Source organism: Geotrypetes seraphini, chromosome 14 (assembly GCF_902459505.1).
Source record: "Geotrypetes seraphini chromosome 14, aGeoSer1.1, whole genome shotgun sequence".
In the NCBI taxonomy this organism is placed as follows: Eukaryota; Metazoa; Chordata; class Amphibia; order Gymnophiona; family Dermophiidae; genus Geotrypetes; species Geotrypetes seraphini.
Window position 1 is genome coordinate 74,831,302 of NC_047097.1, and position 16,584 is coordinate 74,847,885.

At 39.1% G+C, this 16,584-nt stretch overlaps 1 protein-coding gene across 1 annotated transcript in view; it reads left to right on the forward strand.

The window, feature by feature from the left end:
* The window catches only part of LOC117348061 (ring-infected erythrocyte surface antigen-like), a 62,016-nt gene that overhangs the window by 29,385 nt on the left and 16,047 nt on the right, over positions 1-16,584 (forward strand). The window contains exon 4 of the mRNA XM_033919712.1: positions 9,368-9,425. Within this exon, the coding sequence (XP_033775603.1) occupies positions 9,368-9,425 (58 nt within the window). The remainder of the gene's footprint in view (positions 1-9,367; positions 9,426-16,584) is intronic.

Sequence of the window (16,584 nt, forward strand, 5' to 3'; positions counted from 1 at the left end):
TTCCCTCTAACTGGGCCCACCCCCTTCTGACAAACTTCTTGTTTTGAGAAGGGAGTGAACCAGGTCAGAAGGAAAGCCTGCAGGCAGTCTTTCAATAGGGCTGCGCTGGCTGCTGTGCCAAAGATTGATTTGCAAAGGTAAAGGGTGCCAGGAGAGAGTCAGGATAGGCAGTCGGATCAGGGAAGGAGAGATCCTGGACTATGCTTGAAGAGGAAGGAAGGCAGAAGGGCTGCATACAATTAATTATTAATCACAATTAATTTTTTAAATTGTGATTAAAATACTGCCCTAATTATAATATTCTTGGTCTTATTTGCCATCCTTTTCCTAATAATTTTTAGCATCATGTTTGCTTTTTTAGCTGCCGCTGCATATTGAACAGAAGATTTCAGCATATTGTCTACAATGATACCTAGATCTTTTTCTTGGCTGCTGACCACTAAAGTGGACCCTAGCATCTGGTAGCTATGATTTGAATTATTTTTTCCAATGTGTATCACTACATTTGTCCACATTAAATTTTATCTGTCATTTGAATACCCAGTCTTCCAATTTTCTAGGATCTTCCTGCAATTTTTCACAGTACGCATGTGTTTTAACAACTTTGTATAATTTTATGTCATCTGCAAATTTAATCATCTCACTTGTTCCAATTTCCATAATGTTTATAAATATGTTAAATATCACTGGTCCCAGTATAGATCCCTGCAGCACTCCACCCTCCTCCATTGAGAAAAACGGTCATTTAACCCTATCCTCTGTTTTCTGTCTAATAACCAAATCCTAATCCACAACATAGCATTGCCTTCTATTCCATGACTTTTTAATTTTATCAGGAGTCTCTCATGAGGAATTTTGTTACAAGCTCTCTGAAAATCTAGATATGCTACATCAACTGGTTCTCCTTTATCCAAATGTTTATTCACATCTTCAAATAAATGAAACAGATTGGTGAGGAAAGACTTCCCTTGGCTAAACCCATGCCGACTCTGACCCATTAAATCATGTTTGTCTATGTGTTCCCCTTTTGTGGATCATTGTGTGGGTTATTGTGTGGATATACAGTATATTGCTGTATTTATTCCTTTAGTATTTTTATTGTTACTTCTGTTACATCCCTTCCAGATTCCATTCACTAGGTGTTAAATCCCAACCCACAGTCCAGGTGTTGCAGAAATCTACATCTTTTCTGAACACATGCTCCACCCCTTAGCCTGTGAGTCAGCAAACAACCTTAGTTTCAGTTTCTGGAAGCAGTCTGAGTAGAAGTATTTTGCTGTTGCTCTGCTTCTGTTTCTTATTTTTTCACTTAAAATTCATTTTTTGGTGGGTTCAGTGCCTTGAGACCCCCTCCCCGGTGGTCACCTGTCAGAGAAAAGGACACAGTCTTGCGGTGCAAAACTGCAGCTTCACAGAGAAACTTTGGTGGATCTGTGGAGCCAGCCTGCTGTGTGCCACCCTCTTCAAGTGCCTGGCGTCCTTTCCTGTGGAAGTCTGCTGGCCGGTGACTCTATCACAGGTTTCTAGCGCAGGCTGTGCGTGTCTGGATACAAACCTGCCCAAGTTTCAAGGCGCAGGTTGCCTTTCCCGCCCCCGACTGCTTGGCAGAGGATCCTTGGGGTTTGAGGTTGAAGTCGGTTTCTGGCCGGCTGGCAGTCCGAAGATCTTTGAGTCTGATGCATTTGGAGCTATTTCTGAGGCAGAAAGTCCTTTTTCTCCACACAGCTGCTTTAAAAATATTGACAGACAAAGGCACTACAGAGATTATGAGTACCTCCATTATTTCCTATGGAAACTTCGGGGGTGGCTTGTGGATGGATTTAAACTTCATTTTTCAGTTTGTGTGAGTAGGGTTTAGGTCCCCCACCTCCTCAGACCCCAAATCGCTATTTTTTATTTTCATTTTTTGTTTGTTTTTGGTGCAAATTCGTAATGGTGGCCATCTTGGATTTTAAAATTGATCTTTTTTTCTAATTTTGATTTTTGCCTCAAAAACCCCTCGATTTAACTCAGAATCAATTGGGATGGACTCCCCAGCTCCTAATCTATTGAATGTGGGCATTGATTATGCCGGATCAGTGATTGTGTACTGTGTGCCGTAGCATGCCAGGGGAGGGGGCGGGAACTTCGGACTTTGCCTCCTTCGTATGCTCTTGGTCTGGGAACCGGCCTAGGTCCATGCCTTCCGAAGAAAATTTCATCCTGCAACCGTTCTGTAGTCTGGTGCAATACGCCTGCATTTTGAGTCTGGGGACACTTTTGACATGACGCATGTATCTCAACAGAGCCCTGCCATGGTTGCAGAGTGGGCCTTTTCAATGGATTTTAATCGTCTCCTCTGAACAGCATATCCTCAGACTCCGCTCGTTTAACGCAGATGGAGGGTGCGTCGGGGCTTTTTCGGTCTTCGGTGTCTGTGGCGAAGCTTCCTATTTGGGAGCTGTCTTGGCCGTGCCAGACCTCAATTGCAGTAGTTTCTTCTGTCTCCGCCCCCCAACATCCGCTGATCTGGTAATTATTTCAACGAATAGGCTTAAAATCCAAAAAAATCTTAAAAAAATAAATAATATTTTCTCTTGTTCATCAATTTTCTTTTTTATTTGTATCTATATTTTATTGAAATCAAATTCAATCGTTACTTACACTTCTGCTTTTAATTTTGCGGATATGGATAATACACCTTCATCTATCCCGGTTTTTTGGGGACGTAGACCTATTAAGACTGAGACGAACCAAATTAATTCACCTGTTTTCGTTCAGCCAAATGTAAAACTACTCTCTAATAATTTTTTTCTCTTCTTTATTAATTTCCAGGTACTTTAGTTAGATTGTGAGCCTTCGGGACAGTAAGGGAATTTTTTAAGTACCTTCTTACTTCTCATTTATAATCTTAATGTATATTTTCTTCAAACCGCTTAGAACCTAAAGGATATAGCGGTATATAAGAAATAAATTACATTACATTACATAATAAAATAACTTCCCCTGCTCATTCCAACCTACTCCAATATCATAAAACCAGACTTTTAAATATAGGTTTAATCAATACTCGTTCTATTAAAACAAAATATCACCTTATTAGAGACCTTATTACTCAACAATCCTGAGACATATTATTTCTAACTGAAACTTGGCTTTCGGATGGTGAAGAAGCCTACCTTACTTTTGCCTGTCCCAAGGGTTTCTCTTTTTCCTATAATCATCATCACAACAAAAAAGGTGGAGATTTGGCTGCAATATTTAAAGAATCCCTATTAATACAAGTAGATAAGTCTACAGGCAACGCATCTATTGAATATTTACAATTTTCCATACAAACAAAACCAAAAACGGATGTACTACTAATTTACTTACCTCCTCCAATAAATTCCGATAATATTACTCACCTTCAATCCTTACTTTTTGAATTTGGTAGTTCCACTTTAAATCCATTAATCTTGGGAGATTTTAATATCCATTTTGATGATCACAATAATAGCTACACTAAAACAATTCTTTCTCATATAAAACAATTAGACTTATGTTCATTAATAACACAACCAACACATCAAGCTGGTCATACCATTGACACAGCTTTAATAACAGCATCTGCAAGAAACAACTTTTCTTTAAATTGTTGCCTCCCAGTCCCATGGTCAGATCATCATCTAATTTCATTAGCCTATACTAGTCCGTATATCAAATACAATACCAAACAACAAACAATCGCTTTTAGGAACTTTAAGGAACTTTCATCAGAGTCAATACAAGCAACACTTAAATTAGATTTTTCTGAATCAGTCACTAATTCAATTGATGACTTAACCAACCTTTGGAATATAGCCATATAATCTACCATAAATAAACTTGCTCCAGTACAAAATAAAACCATTTCTGTTCGTAAAATCCGTAATCCTTGGTTTACTGCGGAACTCTTACTTCTCAAAAAACAATTAAGATCTCTCGAGCGAACATGGAGGAAAGACAAAACTCAAAACAATTTACTAACATACAATGAACATTCAAAATTCTATAAAGCAAAAATAAATCAAACTAAAATGAAATACTATTCCAATAAAATACTAAAAGCTAAAAATCCATCTCTTCTTTATACTATCCTAAACAATATAACACCGAATAATAAACAACAATGTGAATCAAGTAGTACAGTTCCCACTGCTCAAGAACTCACCAATTATTTTATTGAAAAAATTAACAACATTAGGAAAACATTTAAAAATAACATACAAATTACAAAGGATCTTGAACAGGTTAATCCAGACTCACTATCTTCTAAATGTTCAAAATTTAAAATACCTAGTTTAAAAGAGATTGAAGCTACTCTTAAAACTCTGAATATCAAAGGCTCTAAAGCTGATCAAATACCACCACTAATTCTTAAACAATATTTTGACATCTTTGGACCTTTGATTCATATATTAGTTACCGAAAGTTTAAGCCAACATACTGTGCCCTTGGATTGGAAAAAATCATACATCCGTCCAATTATTAAAGATAAAAATATTGGTCACGAGGATCTATCCAATTATAGACCTATATCTAACATCCCATTTTTAGCAAAATTAACAGACAAAATTGTCTTCAATCAAATTTCAGAGTTTGTAGAAAAAACTAACGTGTTACATCCTAATCAAACTGGTTTCAGACAGCACCATAGCACGGAACACTCATTGATCGGCATGACCACTTCTATTCAATATTTCTTAGATCATCATCAATCGGTGCTGTTAATCTCTATTGATCTCTCAGCAGCATTTGATACGATTGATCATCAACTTCTTCTTAGCAGACTCCAATCTATTGGGGTTACAGATGAAGATCTTGCTTGGTTTACATCTTATTTCAGTGATCGCACCTCTACCGTTCTTTTCAAGGAATCTTCCTCCAAACCTACACAGACTGCACATGGGGTCCCCCAAGGATCTATTCTTTCACCCTTACTTTTCAATATTTTTCTTGCATCACTAATGACCTTATGCCAATCTGTAGGCTTTCATGTTTTTGCCTATGCTGATGATATCCAGTTACTGCATCCTCTAAATAACAATAATACAATTGAAATCTCAGCGATTAATGAAAAACTTGACCAAATTTATCATTGGCTGGATACAAACAGATTGGCACTTAACATAAAAAAAACTAATGTTATGCTTTTTCCTTGGAAGGATAGTTTCCCTCTTGTTACTCCTATTTCTATTCAAAATGTCCCCCTACAATCAGTTAAAAATATTAAAATTTTAGGGGTAATTTTCGACAACAAACTTAATTTTCACGACCATATAAGTAACATCATGAAAACTACCTTTTACAGGTTACGTAAAATTCGATCTATTTCTAAATTTCTATGTCCCAAATCACTTAACATCCTGATTCACTCTTTGGTGACGTCTAAAATCGACTATTACAATTCTCTTTTTAAAGGAATTGCTTTACATGAAATAAAACGTCTTCAAATTATATAAAATGCATCAATTAAGCTAATAACCAAATCTAGAAAGTTTGATCATGTAACACCACTTCTCAAAAATGCACATTGGCTTCCAGTTATTCACAGAATAATGTATAAACTTTGTATAATTACCTTCAAAACCCTCTATAATATGACCCCCGCTTTCTTATTTAAGTTATTAATTCCATATTCTGCAAAGAGAATTTTAAGATCTAATGAACAAAACTTATTGTCTATTCCTTCGTTGAAAATTATAAATACTAGACGACAATTTATTTTTTCATGTACTGCACCGCAGACTTGGAATGCCCTCCCTATTTCTTTAAGGGAGGAGAAGGAATTTGGAAAATTTAAAAGTAACTTAAAAACATTTCTCTTCAAGGATGCCTTTGCAAACTAATTTTATTATCTTACTACCCTACTTCATTTTGTTATATTTTTTATTTGTTACCCTCTTGTATTTTCCCTTAATGTCTTCTCTTTACTTTAATGAAGTTTATTTCATCCCTCCTCACCTAATGTTAAGAATATGTTAAATTGAATGTAATTTTGTCCTTTTTTAAGTATTTTTATGTATTGTATTGTCACCTAACAAATGTAAATTTTAATATGTACATCGCTTAGAAGTTTGATTAAGCGATTAATCAAGAAACCTAATAAACTTGAAACGTTATCCAATTGGCTTGCTGCGTGCATCTCATTCTGTTATGCTCAGACTAGACTGCCACTGGAAGGTTCCGTCACGGCCCATAAAGTTCAAGATATGGCAGCGTCTGTAGCTTTCCTCAGATCAACTCCTATTGAGGAAATCTGCAAAGCTGCTACTTGGTCCTCAGTTCATACTTTCACATCTCATTATTGTCTGGATGCCTTCTCCAGACGGGATGGACACTTCGGCCAATCTGTTTTACAAAATTTGTTTTCCTAATGGCCAACCTTCCCTCCATCCCTCTTTTTGTTAGCTTGGAGGTCACCCATCAGTCAAGAATATGCTGCCTGCTTGTCCTGGGATAAAGCACAGTTACTTACCGTAACAGGTGTTATCCAGGGACAGCAGGCAGATATTCTTGCGTCCCACCCACCTCCCCGGGTTGGCTTCTTAGCTGGCTTATCCTAACTGGGGACTGCGCGCCTCCGTCGGGCGGGAAGGCACTCGCGCATGTGCGGTGCGGCCTAACTAGAACTTTCTAAGTTCTTAGAGTGCAATCACTCTAAAATTGTCCATACCGGGGCTCTGTCGGTGCCATCACCCATCAGTCAAGAATATCTGCCTGCTGTCCCTGGATAACACCTGTTACGGTAAGTAACTGTGCTTTACGGTAACTGTGCTTTATCCCAGGACAAGCAGGCAGCATATTCTCACATGTGGGTGACCTCCTAGCTAACCTGAATGGGATGGTGGGAGTGTTGGCTTTTTAGGAAAATAAATTTTGGAATACTGTTTGGCTAAAGCGCCCATCCCATCTGGAAAAAGGTTCCAGACAGTAATGTAAGGTGAAAGTATGAATTGAGGACCAGGTAGCAGCTTTGCAGATTTCATCAATAGGAGTAGAGTGAAGAAAAGCTACAGAAGCTGCCATAGCCCGAACTTTATGGTCTGTGACCCGACTCTGCAGGTACAGCCCAGCCTGAGCGTAACAGAACGATATGCAAGAAGCCAACCAGTTGGAAATCGTTCTCTTCGAAACAGGATGCCCCAACTTGCTAGGATAAAAAGAGAGTTAAAAGTTGAGGAGATAGAAACATGATGGCAGATAAAGGCCAAATGGCTCATCTAGTCTGCCCATCCGCAGCAACCATTATCTCTTTCTCTGAGAGATCCCTGAGTTGAGATGATCTGTGTGATTTAGTCCTTTGCAAATAGTAAGCTAATGCTTGTTTGCAGTCCAGAGCATGAATAGCCATTTCTCCAGGATGAGAATGTGGATAAAAATACTGGAAGTGCAATCAACTGATTGAGATGACATTCAGTGACAACTTTTGGTAAGTACAACCTTGTCATGGTGGAACACTGTAAATGGTGGATCCGCTGCCAATGGTTGAAGTTCACTCACTTTTCTTGCAGAAGTGAGGGAGATGAGAAAGACAACTTTCCAAGTAAGAAATTTGAGATGAGCCGTAGACATTGGTTCAAATGGAGGCTTCATCAGTTTGGCAATAACCACATGGAGATTCCATACTACTGGAGATGGTTTGAGAGGTGGTTTCACATTGAAAAGTCATTTCATAAATCTGGAAATGAGAGGATGAATAGTAAGAGGTTTACCATCCACTGGCTGATGAAAGGCAGTGATCACACTAAGATGGACTCTAATAGATGTAGAATTGAGGCCAGAGTCCGATAAATGGAGGAGACAATCCAAAATCTGAGAAACAGAGATGGATTTCAGGTCCTCATGAAGAAGAAGACACAAAGCAGAAAACCTTGTCCACTTTTGTTGATAACACTACTGAGTGGCTGGTTTTCTGGATGCTTCTAAGATTAGTCAAACAGACTGAGAAAGATGAAGATCAGCTGAACTCAAGCCGAGAAGTATCAAGCTGTCAGGTGCAATGACTGAAGATTGGGATGCAAAAGAGACCCTTGATTCAGCGTAAGAAGAGGAGGGAAAATTTGAAGAGGAATTGACTCCCTGATACTGAGTTGAAGTAGAAGGGAGAACCATGGTTGCCTGGGCCACTAAGGAGCTTTCAGAATCATGGTGGCTGACTCCTGTTTGAGCTTGACAAGTGTCTTGAGAACAAGAGGAAAAGGTGGAAAGGCATAAAGAAACTTGTTCGTCCAATCCAGGAGAAAAGCGTCCGCTTCCAAGCGATGACATGAGTACTACTATTGGCTGCGTCAGGGAAGCAAGTTTCTACATAATAATATTTTCCCACAAAGCGACTCCATTCAAATATGTTTGATAAGTGTGACTTTATTTGAGAATTTAAATGTTTAATGAAACTGAATAGTGCATTGATAAAAATTTGATTAAAAAAAAAAAAAGAGGACTGGTGATGAATTGGTGATCCAAAATTGTGATGAATGGATCATAGTTCTATTGAAACCTATCTGAAAGTCCTCTGAGAGAAAAGCTTATTAAGAAATACATTGGGTTGCTCCATGATTAGATTGGTTTATATTCCTGAGCCATTCCCTCCAAAAAATATTCTCTACAAATGGCATTAGCCTATGAGATAGCTTTGCTTTTTGTGCTTTCTCTCTATGCTGTCAGAATTACAAATATTCAGTTTGCCTGCCAATGTACTCTGTTACTCGTAAAACTCCTTACACTACTCTCAATTAATGCTGCTTGAATTACTTGCAGTCCTTAAAATGAAGGGGATTTATATGCTATAACAGCTGAACTAGAAAATCAGAAATATGCTGGTCACACATACTGAACTACCATATTTTTCAGACCATAAGACGCACTTTTTCCACCCCCAAAAAGGGGGTGCATCTTATGGACCAAATACACCGCGCCCACCCACCCCCACCCCCAGTACCTTTTTTAAGTTACTGACTGCAGCCAATCACAGAGTGGCGCGGGACCAGGCAGGAAGCACAAAGGTCACGTTCCTGCGTTGTGCTTTGTTCTGCAGAGAAAGGCAGCTGTCCAGCAAAAGACCGTGCTAGACCACCGCCACTTAAAAAAGGTACCGGGGGGGGAGTTTGGGCTGTGGGCTTCCCAGCATCAGACCACCAGATATGTATAGAGGAGGAAAAACCAAGAAGAAAAAAAATTCTGAACCAAATGGGGTTTTTTTTGTTTTTTCCTCCTCTACAGGTGGGTGCGTCTTATGGTCTGAAAAATACGATATATAGGCTTTTTTCTAACCCCATTTTAGGACTTAAGATGCAGGCTATGAGAATACTGAGATGTTTAACTATGTATAAACTTGAACAATTATAGTGTAGTTTTGTTTTAACAGATTTTCACATTGCCTATAAAATCATCTAACTATGCTGAAACAGAAGTTACCACCTTTGGTAAGAACCTTCAATTATCTGCACAGAGGCTGTATCCATTTATTCTAGTTGTGTAGTAAAAGGAAAATATAAAGAAGACATATCTATTAAACTGTGTAATTTTTTTCTTCATTTTTAAATTTTAATAATTGCTTATAGGTAAATGATTTGATTACAGCTAGCTGAACATACACACATGGGTTGGAAAGAATTCATGAGTCATGCCTTGCATATCTTCCCCACATGCTAAATTTTAATTGCTGATTCTTGTAGAATCCCACTTTATTCCTGGACTAGTGGGTTATTTCCCTCTACCTGCCAAGGCTTGTAGGAAGCCTCATATTCCAGAGACTTAAGCTCCACTCCTCTCACCTCAGCACTTTCCTCTCTAGAACCAGTTTTCTTTCCTACAAGCCAGGCTGTAGGTGCTTGTCTTTTCTGCTTGTGTTTATTTTCTTTAAAGTTCAGTCTTTTCGTTCACAGTTTTCACCCTCATGCTGCAGAGGTTCCCTGCGGGGACAGCTCTGACTGCGGGAGATCACAGACCTTTGGAAAAGTCTGCTTCCAGGGGGTTGGCTGTCTGTCAGTACACCCTCTGGACAGCCTGCACTTCAGATAGGGACTCAGGGACTGTTCCCTTGGGAGCTTGCTCACCCCAGATTTGTCTGCTAGTGGATCGAGCGCAGGCTGCATGGCTCTAAGGAGGCGCACCTGGGATCAGGGCCAGACTGTGTTCCTCAACATGGCTGTTTCAGCTCTCTCAGCAGTATTTTTCTAGTCAGCACATGTCACAGTGAATCATCAATGTGGGGGAAGGGTCTGAAAAAAGGTGTTTGGAGAGGTTTCCCTGCATGTCCTAACCCCCACCCACCCCTAAAATTGCTGTTTTTGAGGGTTTCTGGTGTTTTTCCCAGGCTATTTTTGTGCAAAATTGACACCCATGGCAGCCATCTTAGGTTTTCCAATTTAGAATAAAAGTTATTTTTTAGCACTTGCATGCTTTATTTTTGCAAGAAAACTGAGATGGACTCCCCAGGACAGGATATGGTGGATGACGGTTGGGTGCACAGCCATGTTCCATATGTGCTTCAGCTCACAAGGGGAAAAAAATTTGCCTGGACTCTGTGCCTTCAACCTCTGAAGGAGCTCTTCCCACTAGTTCTGCCCAAGTACACACAAAAAAGGTATCGGGACCCTGGAGAATGCGCAGACTGTGCTCCGGTGAAATGCAAGCGCACTTCAGGAGAAAAATCTCACAGCTCCTCTAAACATTCCAAAAACTGCAGGAGACAGCTTCCACTCCGGAGGATGGGTTTTTCCTTGACTTTATTAATATGATATATCAGGCTTATTTGACTAAGAAATCTCTGCCTGTCACCCTTCTGCAGGCATCCTTACCAGCTGCCAGGACCCCTCCTCCTCTGGACCAGGATCTTGTCTCTCGTCTCCCTTCTGGGTCCCAGTCAGTATGCCAGTCGTGCCCGTAGTTGCTCGCAATACCCTCACAATGCCTCTGCTTACGCAGGGGGGCACCATGGCTTCTGGAGATTTAGCAGCCCTGGAGGATTTCCAGCATCAGGATCCAAGTGGGGCACTGGATCTGGTGGAGGATCCAACTGTGCGCAGATTTCACTGCACAACAATTTTTTGGTTAAGTCTTGATTCCTGAAAAGTTTTTGGTGATTATGACAGGTACCAACTTGGTATGCTCAAATATGGTTTTGGTTTTACTGCATCACGTAAGAACTATGAGAAATAGACATTTTTATGTTTACTGACAATAAAATATATAGTCAAGTTTACGTTTCGCACAAGCGACTAAATGAAACAGAATTAAAAGTGTTTTGCTCCCGAGTTTCTTTTATATTCAGTGTCTGGTGCATCACGTTGTAGCATCCAACAATAGTCGGCAAGCATTGACGGATTCCAATTGCCCTGGTATCGTTTCTCCATCGTAGCTATGTCTTGATGAAACCTTTCACCGTGCTCGTCACTCACAGCACCGAGATTTGCGGGGAAGAAGTCCAAGTGTGAATGGAGGAAATGAATCTTGAGTGACATATTGCACTTCATTCTCTTGTATGCTTTGAGAAGTTTGTCTACCAGCTGAATGTAGTTTGGGGCTCTGTAATTGCCCAGAAAATTGTCAACAACGTCTTTCAAGGCTTTCCAGCCAATTTTTTCTGGCCCAACTAACAGATCTTCAAATCGCTTGTCACTCATAACATGTCTGATCTGGGGGCCAACAAAAATACCCTCTTTGATCTTGGCATCAGTTATTCTTGGGAACATCTGTCTTAAATAACGAAAACCTTCCCCTTCCTTGTTCATTGCTTTCACAAAATTCTTCATGAGTCCCAGTTTAATGTGAAGAGGAGGCAAAAATATCTTTGTCGGGTCAACAAGCGATTCATGTGCTACATTTTTCTGTCCTGGAACTAACTTTTTACGGAGTGGCCAGTTCTTTCTAGAATAGTGCGACTCTCTGTCTCGGCTGTCCCATTCGCAGATGAAACAGCAGTACTTTGTATAGCCAAGCTGCATCCTAGTAACAGAGCAATGACTTTGAGGTCTCCACAGATATTCCAGTTATACCTGGTATACTGGACATACTTTAGTAACATTTCCATATTCTCATATGTTTCTTTCATATGTGCTGCATAGCCAACAGGTACTGAAGGATAAACGTTGCCATTGTGCAACAGAACAGCTTTCAGGCTTAACATTGACGAATCAATGAAAAGACGCCACTCTTCCGGGTTGTGATCACAACCAAAGACCGAGAACAATCCTTCAATGTCACAACAGAAACAGAGACTGTCGACTTGTGCAAAAAATTTGGTTATATCATGATGCCGGTCTCGAAACACAGAAATTTTCGTACCTGGTGATAGCAAACACCATTCCTGCAGTCTCGAACCTAGCAGCTCAGCTTTTGCTTTTGACAGACCCAAATCTCTGACCAAATCGTTCAATTCGGACTGTGTTATCAGATGTGGATCGCCTGATGAGGATGGTTCAAAATCCGGGTCAATGTCACTGTTAGAACCCTGCACTGCAGTTTCTTCATCTGGTTCGTCTAAGGTCCAATCCTCTGGTGGTTTCGGAACTGGAAGACTGTCATCATGTGGCATGGGTCTCATTGCTGAAGGCAGATTAGGATATTCAATTGACTTCTTGTTTTTGGCAGAGAAACCAGACACATTAGTCAAACAGAAATAACAGTCCGTCACATGGTCTTTCTGTTCTCGCCATATCATCGGAACAGCAAATGGCATCGTCTTTCGAGTACCTCTGAGCCAGGCTCTCAGACTAACAGCACATGTCGCACAGCAAATGTGAGGCGCCCATTGCTTGTCTTGATCACCTATTTTGCAGCCAAAATACAGATGATAGGCTTTCTTTACAAGGGCAGTCATCGAACGTCTCTGAGGCGTAAGTGTATATTCCCCACAGATATAGCAGAATGTGTCGCGGCTGTTACGACACCGACGAGACATATTGCCCGACACCAAAACGTCTATAGCATCAAGCTTACTTACTGTTATATTGCTACAGCTACTATACTACTATACTTTACTATACTGATACTATATACACACACGGACTATCTATATTAACCAAATGAGCAGGATCGGTGTATGGAAGCCACCATTATAGCATGGTGAGACAGCGCAAGCTCGTTCAGACCTGCCCAGACATGCCCAGGATGTCATCTTCCATAAAACAGCTTCCAACCTGGCTAGATTTTATGCATGGACATACCCAGGCGGCACAAACCGTTGTTGATAAGACACTTATGGGAGAAAAAATTGTTTGCATCCAAATATAAGAAAAAATCACGACAAAATTGAAGATTTCTCTGAAATGGTACGTGATGGGTAATTTTTGATGTAATATTCATGATCAGCACCCAAAATTCTATAAGAAACACCCAGCAGTGTTCAGGAAGCAAAAACTTTGTTGTGCAGTGTTAGAGCCCACGCATTTGATGGATTTGATCTCTGAATCTCTCCAGGAATTGCAGCTACAAGCTGATCAGCCTGTCACTGCAGAATGTTCTCTCATGTGTGACCAGAAGCCACAATCCTCCTCTTTTCCTGATCAACCTGACATAGTTCGGATCCTTACAGAAATTTGGGAGGTGCCTGAGGGTCTCTTGAAATGTGCTCACACCATATCTCAGCTTTATTCCATTGCGGACGCTTTTAACAAGCATTTTGCTTCCCCAAAGGTGGATTTCTTGGTGGCATAGGTCACTAAATGCACTTCTCTCCCCAGTGATGGGGGTGTGGTCCTGAAGGATGTCCAGGACCGGTGTGTGTATTTCATCCTTAAGCACCTGTTTGACTCGACGGCCACTGACATAAAGGCAAAGATGGCCTTTTCTTTTGTGACCAGGGCATGCCATTCCAAGCTCCGCCGCCATAATCCTGACACTATTGTGCTCCGGGACCTGGATTTCCTGGTCTTGGTTGTGGACTATGTGGCCGATGCCCTGTATTGAAAATCACAGTCTATATTGGCCTATGGAGTAATATAGAAAAAAATTTTCTTCTGAGTGAAGCTATAATATAACTATAATAGATAATTGCCACACTCACTATCCACTATTAAATTCAATCTTATTTAATTCCTCAAAGATTGTTCACATATCCATACTTCCACGAGTGGTCTAATTCATAAGATTTATAGAGTAACCTTTATAGTGACCTCAGCGGCTACACTCTACATCATATTTCATGTAAAGCTAGAGTCATACCATAGCCCTGTATGATATATTAAAGGTTTTCTCTAAATTGTCCACCTATTTCCTCTCGGCTCACAGGATACTAGAATATTAGATACTAGGATATTAGAAAACAACTTAAAAAACAATTTTCTGATTTGGAAAAAGAAATTAAACATTTGGAAATTAAATTAGCTGATAAGTGGGAGCAAAACACCTTGCAGGCTTTATTAAAAGCAAAGGGTAAATATAATGAGATATCGTCAAAATTTGTAAGGAAAGATTTGTTTTCCCAACAAACTTTGTTTGTTTTTGTTTTTTTTTAAATTTCTTTATTCATTTTTAAACTTACATCAAGTGTACAGTAAATATCAACAAAATATAATACAACATCACTTGAAAAATTTTCAATATCATACACCAAGAAGATTTAACCCCCACTCCCCTCCCAAATTCATATACAACTAATATATACCACATGAAAATACGACAATCATCTATATATTCTTAATGGAAAAACAAGAAATCCCCCCCCCCCCAAATCCACATGTGTATTAAGATTGGGAAAAGTGTAACTTATTCATTACTATAATTTAATAATGGTCCCCACACATCCTTAAATTTATTATAATAACCTTTTTGAACATCCAACGTTCTTTCCATTTTATACACGACAAACTGAAGACCACCAAAAACAATAATTCAGTCTTCTACAGTCCTTCCAATTATGTGTTATTTGTTGGATGGCAACTCCTGTTAATATCAATAAAAGCTTGTTATTATTAGCAGATATTTGACATTTAGCTCTCATAGACATGCCAAATAAAATTGTGTCATATGACAATGCTACATGATTCTCTAACAAACAATTCATTTGATCCCAAATAGACTCCCAAAAAGCCTTAATGAATGGACAATAAAACAATACATGATCTAAAGTTCCAGCTTCAGGATGACAATGCCAACATCTATTAGGCTTAGAGCAATCCAATTTTTGTAAATGAACAGGGGTCCAGAGTGCTCTATGCAATAGGAAAAACCATGTTTGCCTCATAGATGCAGACATTGTACACTTCATCCTCCAGGACCAAATATGTGGCCATTGAGACGCACTAATTTGATGCTTAATCTCAATGCTCCAAATATCTCTAAGTCCAGTTTTTGGTTTCTTATTTAAATAGCCAGATAATAATTTATACTACTGTGCGGCCTGGTGTCCCAGGAAGTCTGCCTGAAAGCATAAGAAATCTAAACTAAATTGATTATTAAGAGATTTCCATTCAGGGAACCTTGCCTGAATAGCCTGCTTCAGTTGCAACCACTTATAACTTTGTTTTTTATCAAGGCCAAATTTAAGTTGCAATTGTGAAAAATCCAGCAGTTTACCATTAGATATAACATCATTTAAGGTTCGTATACCTGCTTTAATCCAATCCTTCCAGATAATCTTAAAACCGCCTATTTGAATCCTGGAGTTTAGCCATATATTTTGATATGTAGATTTTTGAATTGGAAGAGGTGTTAAATTATTAATAGATCGTAAAGTTGTCCATGTGTCCTTTAATATTCTATTGTTTTTCCGTATTCTAGGCATTTTAATACTGAGAAGATGACGAAGTCTAATGGAACTTGGCTAAATCACAAGTCTATATAAACCCAAGTTGGGTGCTATGGAGAGGTACTAGGGATCTCAAGCGCTCACAGCTATAAGCCTGATATATCTTTTAAGCTAATAACCACAAAGTGAGCTATCATCGGTCCCGTATATTCTCCTTATTAATTGATTTCAATTTTTCCTATCAATTTTTTTAGAATATTTTTAATATTTTCAATGTTTTAAATACTTTAAAGGTCTTATTTTATAAAATGATCTTCATTTGTTAAGCGATACTCTACCACTATAAAATATAATTATGAAGTACTTAGCTTCACCAAATGTGCTTGATGACGGAAGATCTCCATTTCGCTCATATTACATTTAGAAGAGCTTCATCAGGGAAAGCGCCAGCAATAGCACTACGAATAAAACATAATATATCAAAATAAGACACTAACTAATGTTCTTAAATTCAGACTTATAATAAATACTTGCGCTAAAAAAAGCCCCATGGCGATACTTCCAGTTACGCTTTTAAATACTCAAATTTTATGAGCTTTTCGGAAATATTCCTTTCTGAAACTTCTAACCTTGGGTTTATATGGACTTGTGGTTTAGCCAAGTCTCAAAGATTTTAGTGTGTTTCACAAGAGTTTAAAGGATTACTGAAGTCTAATGGAAAACATAAGATGCCATTCCAACCATAACCAATCCGGTAGCTTTTCCATGAGTTCTGGGAGGACCCAATACATGCCCTGTCGCATAATATAGGATTGATGGTACCTGTAAAAATTTGGAAAATTTACCCCACCCTCCGTAATTGGCTTTTGTAAGGTCACTAAGGCAATTCTGGC